The sequence below is a fragment of the Rhinopithecus bieti genome, unplaced genomic scaffold, assembly GCF_001698545.2.
Source record: "Rhinopithecus bieti isolate Rb0 unplaced genomic scaffold, ASM169854v2 scaffold_65629, whole genome shotgun sequence".
Classification (NCBI taxonomy): Eukaryota; Metazoa; Chordata; class Mammalia; order Primates; family Cercopithecidae; genus Rhinopithecus; species Rhinopithecus bieti.
This window is the reverse complement of record NW_016824865.1, coordinates 16,289-25,879: the sequence shown is the minus strand read 5'-3', so window position 1 is coordinate 25,879 and position 9,591 is coordinate 16,289. Positions and strand designations below refer to the sequence as shown.

Sequence of the window (9,591 nt, the reverse complement as noted above, 5' to 3'; positions counted from 1 at the left end):
AAAAAAAAAAAAAAAAAAAAAAAAAAAAAAAAAAAAACGAGAGAAAGGAAAACTCTGGTAATGGAATCCTCTGGGGTTTCTGACATCTAGACCTCTCCCCCTGGGTTTTGTCCTCCATTACCTGCATGGTGCAGTGCAAAGGGGCATAGGACTTGGATTTAGAGGACTTGGGTGTGTGTCTTGTCTTAGTCATTTCCTAGCAGTGTGACCCTGGCTAGCCACTTAATTTCACTGAGCTTCACCTTCCTTCTCTATAAAAGAGGATGTTAGTAAGACGTACCTCACAGGGTTGTTATGCGCTTAAATGATATAAACACTCTGTAACTTGTAAAGCGCAATACAAATTATTAGTTACTATAATTATTGTGTTAGTGTATTGTTAGTATTAATATTCATATTTGTATAAAGAAATAAGTACTATGTCATATCAACGTGCAGCCCTAAGCTTAGCAACAATCAAGGCTGCCAGTTGCTGGGCATCTGCTGTGTGGGGATTCTTCTCCATCACTGCAAGGACGATGTTAGAAGGGAAAATATTGCAGAGGTTCTTGTAGGTCTGATACTGGTGCTCTGGGATCATATGCTCCCTGGAATCATTGCACATTCCAACCCAAGGATTCCTCCAAAGCTGCTCCATCTTTTCAGGCACGCTCCGTACCATGACTGGCTCATAACATGGTTGCATGAGGCTGTTACTCAAGGGATAGGAGTGGTAGCCATAGGAGTCAGTTGCACAGGGCAGCGGGTCCCAGCTGGCATGCTGTTCCCGGCACAGGGGAGGTCGTCTTTGCCTCACGGGGTTGCTCTCATAGAGGCGGGAGTCAGAAATGCTATCCATCCGAGTCATCACCAGGGCACGGCCTGGCTGGGGGGTTGCCCCAGGATGGATATTGGGAGGCATGGGGTAGTCTGCAGGACAGCTGGAACGTGTTCCAGTTGCTGAGTGCTGGGCATGCAGAGCTAAGTGGGGGACTGACTGTTTGTGGGGGCCTTGCTTAGAATCCTCTGGGCCATAGCTCTGCACTCGTGTTAAGGCTTCATGGTAACCATGAGGAAAAGGCTGAAGTCGGTTCTGGGATGCTGAGCGGTGCAGCTTCAAATTGCCTTCAGGATGGGTATCAGCTACAGCCAAATACACGTTGTTGTAAGAGGAATAGTTGTCATTCCTGGTATGGCTCACACGGCTGTCAGGACAGAGATTAGGATTCCGGGCATACACCCCCCGGTCTACTTCAGCCATGTAATACTCCCGATTATGCATGCTGTTGATGTTCAGTTTGGAGAAGTCACCTAACATTGAATAGTAGCCATGGTCCCCCATGGATTCAAACTTTGGGTATTGCTCAGCATAGCTAATAGGGGTCCCATGGCTGTTGGTAACCAGGATGGGAGGATACTGCATGCTGGCCATATGCTCCAAAGAGGCCTTCTGGTGGGGGAAATGGGAGGATCCTGGCACTGGGCTGCTGGCCGAACGGGTGTTGAGTGCACCCACTGCATGGCTTTTTGGGGGTGGGATTGTGGGAACACTTAGGGCAGTCACAAGCGAGGGGACAGAACTAGCCTCAGGCTTACGGGCAATGGACAGCCATTCCTCAGGCTCCACAGCCACAGACCGGATGCTGGGATCTGATTGGCGCTTGGGGGCCACACGTTTGACCTCTGAGGTTATCTCACCTTTGGCACTAGACATCCCTGTGCCACACTTGGCCAGGGTGCCTTCACTCATAGTTTTCACTGTGGACAGTTTGGCACTGATGCGGAGCTCATCAGCCACCGAACGCTGGGGTTGGTTGGCCCGCTCCGGATGGTAGTATTTGCACTTGTGGCCGTAGGTGCATTTTTTGCCTGAAAAATAATGCCTTGGGGTAAGACTCTCTCTCAGTGATGGAACCCTCCGTGCCAGAAACTGTTGTAACAATCTGGTCACTCAGGTTAGGGTTTTACTGTTTGGGGTAAAGGCAGAAAATTAACTGTCCACAAAGATGAGAGACAGACAACACCAAGGCGGCATCACACACTGTGATGGGAGAGAGAAAGTGGAAAGCTATGGAGAAAATGGCAGCATAAAAGCTAAGAGCTGGCTGGATGCAGTGGTTCCTGTCTGTAGTCCTAGCAATTTGGGAGCCTGTGGTGGGTGGATCACTTTAGCCCAGGAGTTCAAGACCAGCTTGGGCAACATTGTGAAACCCCGTCTGTAAAGAAAAATATAAACAAAATTAACTGGGCATGGTGGTGCAGGTCTGTAGTCCCAGCTACTCAGGAGGCTGCAGTGGGAGAATTCTTGAGCCTGGAAGGTCAAGGCTGCAGTGAGCCATGGTCATGCCACTGGCTCTCCAGCCCAGGTGACAGAGCAAGACCCTGTCTCAGAAAAAAAAAAAAAGCTAAAGCTGAGCAGTTGAGCAGTTTCAAGTTTTCGATAATGTACAACTTTGCCTAGGCATAATTTGCATGCTGAAGCAGCAGAGAGTAATAGAAAGCAGCACAGTGCAGTGCAAAGAGCACAGGTTTGGAGTCCAGTCAGATCTGAATTTCAATTCCAGCTACGTCCCTTACTAGCTGTGTGACCTTGGTAAGTGACTTTATTTTGTGAGCCTCATTTTCCTCTTCCGTAAACAAAGTTCATCATCATGCCTATATTATAGGGTAATTGTAAAGATTAAATGAGATAATGAATACGAAAGTACTCTGTGACTTAAATGTTAATTGAGGACAAAAACCAAAACAACCCACAAAACAAATGATCATCCAAAAAAACAGACATTCAAAGTAGCCTCAGATCAAGCAGCCCATGTCGCAATGTCAGGCGCACAAACCTTGTATCAGAGGGACTGGGATAAGAGCATGAAAACACTCTAGGAAAGTATATTTATTAAAAAAAGAAAAAAAAAGAAAAGAAAACTGGAAAGGGGCTGAGCGCGTCATGCCTGTAATCTCAGCACTTTCAGAGGCCGAGGTGGATAGATCACTTGAAGTCAGGAGTTTGAGACCAGCTTGGCCAACATGGTGAAACCCCGTCTCTACTAAAATATAAAATTAGCTGGGCTTGGCATTGTGCACCTGTAATCCCAGCTACTGGGGAGGCTGAGGCAGGAGAATCGCTTTAACCTGGGAGGCGGAAGTTGCAGTGAGCCAAGACTGCACCATTGCACTGCAGCCTAGGTGACAGAGCGAGACTGTCTCAAAACAAACAAACAAACAAACAAACAAAAAAACTGGAAAGGACAGATCTAAAGGAAAGGTTAGTATTAATTGACAGAGGGTGCAGTCACCTGCCTGAGACACAGGTTCATCTTGGGGCCAAACTCAGTTCAGTATTGCCCTTTCTGCTTCCACAGGCCATATAGGTTTCTTCATTTCCCTGCTCCCAGCAACATAGTTCAGGACTTAGGCAGCTAGAGCACATGTGCTATTGTCACAAGTGACAACTGATCTTCCCTTCAATTATAGCTACCTTTTCCTCATTCAGTTTCTAAGATTTTTCTTTAAATACCTAACAGTGTACATGAAGACACAAACTTTAACTCAAAGACAGTGGACAAGCCAAGATTTCCCATTTGAAAGGGAAACCTGGAAGAGAAAAGTGTTCACAGAATCCTTATGTTTCTGGTGGTACAGAACTCAGTTTTGTACATAGGTACTCACCGTAAGGACATGGTTGCTTCTTATGCTCAGGAACAATGGGTCTCTTTCTTAAGAAATTTTCAAGGCTTGGGCCATGGCGTCCTAATGGATCATCTGGAGGCATAAATCTGAAAGCAAGTAAGCAAGAGGTGACTGTCTTCCTTTCTGTCCCCTACTCCTTACTAGGAGTTCAGATTTTCATTACCTCTTGCCTGTACTGTTGTCACAGCCTTCTAATTGCCCTTCATGCCTCAAGTCTATCCTCTGCTAATCTAGCAGTTCTTCCCTTTGTTGCCACTTTATCACATAGAAAGGATGATTTTTCCTGTTCATCATTCTTCCATGAACTACATGTTCGAGCCATACTGGCATGTCTGCTGGTTCCACCAACATGCTACCCACTTTCACACCTTCATAACTTTATTCATGATGTCCCCCTTACCTCTCATGCCTAGCAGCCCCCTTTCCTCCATCTGTAAACTTGATCTGAAATGTCATCTCCTCTGGGATGCCTTTTTCTATTACTTCACATAGACAAAGCAATTTTAAAAAAACAACTTTTAACTGTAGCTCTTATAACAAAACACTGTGGTTGTCTCTTTCACTCCTCTACTACACTTTGAGTCCCTTAAGAGTGAGTTCTCTTCCTTATTCATCCTTTTATCTCTGTGGCAACTAGCAAAATGTATGATACACAGTAAGTGTTTGGCAAATGTTTATTAAAGTGAAATCTATTCCTACTGATAACTTGAATATAGGCCTACTGGAAAGAAACGCACTTGTCATTCACAAAAGAATACATCAGCAACCGCTCCTCTATAAACTTCTTCCATTCTGGCTTTTCAACTTGAAGGTCTCGGTAGTTATCATTGGACACAATGATGCCATCAGAATCAAAAGCCAGTTTGACTATGAACCGGTCATCATAGCAGACAACCCTCCTGCCTTGGACTCTTCGGGATGGTGTGAAGACGAGAATCTTTTCCTTCTCCAGTTTTCGTAGAATATCTTGATCTGTCAAAATATGATTATATGCCACAGAGCAGAAATCATCTTTGGAAATTAACAGTATTACCCCAATATTAAAAATGCAAAAGTTGGTACTGGATGAAGGTATTATTTGCCCTTAGAGGGAAAGTAGGCCCTGTTCCTGACTATGATATCAATCTGGATTATGACCTTAGGCAAATCATCTTCCCCTTTGGACTTCAGTCTTCTTTTTGATAAAATGAAGGAACTGGATTCAATGACATCTAAGTTTTAAAAACTACATGAAGAGTGAGAGTGACACTGATATCTTAGCATTCTTGATGCTTGTTTTGTCCTTTGGCCAAAGCACCAGCTTTTTGGTTGTTGATTTCTAACAGGGAAGTACTGAGGATGTGTCTGCCAGGAGGAAACTAAAGCATCTCTCCTAGGGACTTACATTTTTGGCTTCTGCCTGAGGGAAGACCAAAACTAGGGTGAAACATCAAGATATAGCAACTGAGTGCTGATCCCCTTTCCTTTTGGTCTCCTAGTTGCTGAGGCAAGAAAGCTTGCTGGCTGGGCTTGAGCAGGGCTAGCATCTATTCTCAGACGGAGGCTCAAGAGCCTGTTCAGCAGATGGCAAATAGCTTCACACACAGCTCAGACAGTCATTCATGGGACTTTCTCATTAGGCACATCAGGCAACAGCTGATGCCAGAAGACTGTTGTAAATGAATGTAGAGACCCCTCTACCATTAGGATTGCACCATGACTTTTGAAAACCTTACGCATTTTTGCTTTCCTGGACCTCTTCCTCCATAAGAAATGTTAAATATTGGCTGGGCATGGTGGCTCATGCCTGTAATCCTAGCACTTTGGGAGGTTGAGGTGGGCAGATAGCTTGAGCCCAGGAGTTCAAGACCAGCTTGGGCAACATGGCAAAACTCAATCTCTACTAAAAATACAAAAATTAGCCAGGCATGGTGGTACACACCTGTAGTCCCAGCTACTCAGGAGGCTGAGGTGGGAGAAAAAGCTGAGCCCAGGGAGGTAGAGGCTGCAGTGAGCCATGATCACACCATAGCATTCTAGCCTAGGTGACTGAGACCCTGTCTCAAACAAATATAAATATTAAATATTAAAAATTTCATTTTCAATTGCTTTGGTATAAAGCCAAGGATAACCCAGCTAGATACATCATTTTACATGCATTGCTATTATATTCAATTTTTTCTTCTGATGTGAGAAGAAAATAAAATTAAGACATTTCCATGGGACCTTAACAATATCATTGGCCCTAGGTTCCAGACCTACTGTGTCTCATGGACAAGTTGGCTCTGACTGCTGTGGGAATTTTCTCTCTCTCTTTTATTCCCTAATTTGCAAACCCCACAATCACTTCTTTGGTACAGAATGAGATCCATTGTCCACCATGGTGTTTTTACTCTCTTGAAAACTTAGTCATGCTCATAACCAGATTCGTCTCCCTTTAGTCTGAAGTCTATGGTCGAATAGAAAAGCACTCCTTTTTTAAAAAAACTATGTGCTTTATCTTTTGCCGAATTGAAGTTTTCTTTATTTAACTGTCAGATGCTACAAAATAATGATGGCTTTCTTTGAATCTTTTTTCAAATATACACTTAATACAAACACTTTAAATATACTTAACAACTTTGAAAAATAAATATCTAAATTGGGACCATCCCCAAACTATCCAGATTTGCCTCTAGATGAGAAGAAATACCTTATTTGACACAGTACCTGTAATTGGTGCATCAGGGCGGGATTGCTCCTTTCTCCATGCAGGCACAAATACAGTAATATCTTTATGGCCTTTATCTAGAAACCAATCCACCGCAAGTTGTATTCCTCTGCAGGAGAATTCTTCTTTATTCCCATGGCTTTAGGAAGATACAGAATAAAAGAGAAGATTGATAATAGATAGCAAAGAAATACCTAAAGCAGGCTTTTTCTTAGTGCCAAGGTATTAATAATAGACATTTACATTCTTTTCTTTCTTTCTCTCTTTCTTTCTTCCTTTCGCTTCTTTTCTTTTCTTTCTTTTTTTTGTCTCACTTTGTTGCCCAGGCTGGAGTGCAGTGGCACGATCTCAGCTCACTGCAACCTCCACCTCCCAGGTTCAAGTGTTTCTCCTGCTTCCACCTCCTGAGTAGCTGGAACTACAGGTGTGTACCACCATGCCCAGCTAATTTTTGTATTTTTAGTAGAGACGGGGTTTTGCCATTTTGGCCAGGCTGGTCTCGAACTCCTGACCTCAGGTGATCTGCCTGCCTTGGCCTCCCAAAGTGCTAGAATTATAGGCATGAGCCACTGTGGCCAGCTATGACATTTACTTTCTTGATAATGCCAAGTAACATGCTTTTTAAAGAGCAAATCAAGTTATTTTTATTTAATTGTTACAAATTTGCCATTAGTATTACAAACTTCATTCAAGGCCACAGATGGTTAGTAACAACTCCCAATTTATTGTAGCCCTGATGGCTATCTCCTATCACTAGTTCCATTTTCTCTCTTCTCTTTTTGTTTCTCCTACCACTTTCTTTTCAAAGATTGCGATATTCACAAAAAAATGAAAAAAATAAAGGTATTACTAGAGGTTTAAAGTTTATATAGAGTATTAATTGGGGATAAGTCTTAAGCACATATATATTAAGCTTCAAAAAGAACATCGACAGCAAAAAAGATATGCACATAAATGCTCACTGAAAATTCTTATTACATATATCCATTTAATATAATGCACCAACAAAAATCATATTCATGAAAATTTTAAGATGTAGGAAATGCTCGTAATTCTGAAAGAGAAAAGAAAAAATAGACTATATATAATGTAACACCAATTTTGTAGAAGAAAACCTATGTATAAGTTTAGAAAAAATACGAGAAATAAGTACATCAAAATATTAATAAATATTGTTGTTCTGTGTGAGAGGGTTATAAGTGATCTATTTTCTTCCTGTAATTCCAAAATATCCTTTAAAAAGTNTAATATAATGCACCAACAAAATCATATTCATGAAAATTTTAAGATGTAGGAAATGCTCGTAATTCTGAAAGAGAAAAGAAAAAATAGACTATATATAATGTAACACCAATTTTGTAGAAGAAAACCTATGTATAAGTTTAGAAAAAATACGAGAAATAAGTACATCAAAATATTAATAAATATTGTTGTTCTGTGTGAGAGGGTTATAAGTGATCTATTTTCTTCCTGTAATTCCAAAATATCCTTTAAAAAGTCAACTATTTCTGGCCAGGTGCAGCTGCTCAGGCCTATAATCCCAGCAGGTTGGGAGCCCGAGGTGGGAGAATTTGCGACCAGCCTCGGCAACATAGCGAGACCCCATCTTTATTAAAAAGAAAAAAAAATTCAAGTATTCTTTCTATAATCAGAAAATTATATAAAGGAGAAGAAACTGTCAGAATTACTTATAGGAATAAACATTGTGAAAACTTAAAAAGCCAAACAGAATTCATTTAACTAGAAATTGGAAGAGGGAAAATTTGCAGATAAATTGGGAAAAGGTGCACTAGATTTGTGCCTTGTTTGGCTGTGAAAATTATAATCTCTTAGCGTGGTATCTAGTGCTCTGACATATACATAAACCACATTAAATTATAGTTAATTCAACAGCTTGGATGGGAAAAAATGGGCATACGTGTACCAATTCTACTACAATCAAGTGGCTATTGTCTGTTAAGACTGATCAGAAGGAAATAATTGTTTTGTTAGAAGGCTAATTAAGACAATGTGATGGGGCTTCTCGCTTTTGATTCCTCACCTTCTCACTGGCACTAGCTCACTCAGCTACAACAAAAATGAACTCCAACATATTGTTCCCTTTCGATGAATTCATATATAATATCAGGGGCTTCATCAATTCTTATACTGCAAGACTTCCCACTGTCTTATCACTCTTGAGGCAAATTGCAAAAATTTATTAAATGCTTTTATTAACATTTCCAAGCATATGCTAATCATGTTTAAAGCTCTCCAGTGAGTACCATAAAGCAATTATACTACTCAACTGAAAGTTGGAAGCACTTAAGAAACAAAAGGAAAATATATTTAGTTGTCAATACACTCCAAGGCAGCCTTAGAGATAACTACTACTAACTCCTAAAAAGTTGAACAATGGGGAAATTATGCAAGAATTATGCTTAAATGGTTAATATTAGATGAACTGTGGAAGAGAAGTTGTTCAACTGTGAATTTTCCCACTGCTACAGTGCTGGTAAGTATAAAGAATAACAGAACTTGGGAAAATTATCAGAATTGCCATTAGAGGGGATTTGAAGGAAGGGGATGGAATTTCATTGGCTGTGCAGTACTATGATCTTCTCCCAAATGATCTAAGTCCAGAAATAAATATGAGAGTAAAATTTGCTGTTAGATACTGCAACTTTATATTTTATTTATTTATTTATTTATTTATTTATTTTTTGAGACAGAGTCTTGCTCTGTCACCCAGGCTGGAGTGCAGTGGCACCATCTTGGCTCACTGCAACCTCTGCCTCCGGGGTTCAAGAGATTCTCCTACCTCAGCCTCCCAAGTAGCTGGGATTACAAACACAAGCCAACACGCCCAGTTAATTTTTGTATTTTTAGTAGAGATGGGGTTTCACCATGTTGCCAAAGCTGATCCTGAACTCCTGACCTTGTGATCCGCCCACCTCAGCCTCCCAAAGTGCTGGGATTACAGGCATGAGCCACCACGCCCAGCCAACTTTATATTTTATACTGCCAAATTCTGTGTTTAAAAATTTTTTTCAGCCTTGGCAACATAGTGAGAACCTGCCTCTACAAAAAATTAGCTGAGTATAGTGATGAACTCCTGTAGTCCTAGCTACTCGGGAGGCTGAGCCAGGAAGATCACTTGAGCCCAGGAGTTTGAGGTTACAGTGAGCTATGACCATGCCCCTGCACTCCAGCCTGGGTGACAGAACAAGGCCCTGTCTCTAAATATATATATATAT

At 41.4% G+C, this 9,591-nt stretch overlaps 1 protein-coding gene across 1 annotated transcript in view; it reads right to left on the bottom strand.

Moving 5' to 3' along the window:
- Positions 1–419: 419 nt before the first annotated feature.
- Positions 420–9,591, bottom strand: part of ZC3H12B (zinc finger CCCH-type containing 12B) — a 16,290-nt gene continuing 7,118 nt past the window's right edge. Inside the window, exons 2-5 of the mRNA XM_017862675.1 lie at positions 6,355–6,494; positions 4,404–4,638; positions 3,646–3,752; positions 420–1,848 (exon numbers count right to left, since the gene is read on the bottom strand). Of these exons, the coding sequence (XP_017718164.1) occupies positions 428–1,848; positions 3,646–3,752; positions 4,404–4,638; positions 6,355–6,494 (1,903 nt within the window). The 3' untranslated portion in view covers positions 420–427. The remainder of the gene's footprint in view (positions 1,849–3,645; positions 3,753–4,403; positions 4,639–6,354; positions 6,495–9,591) is intronic.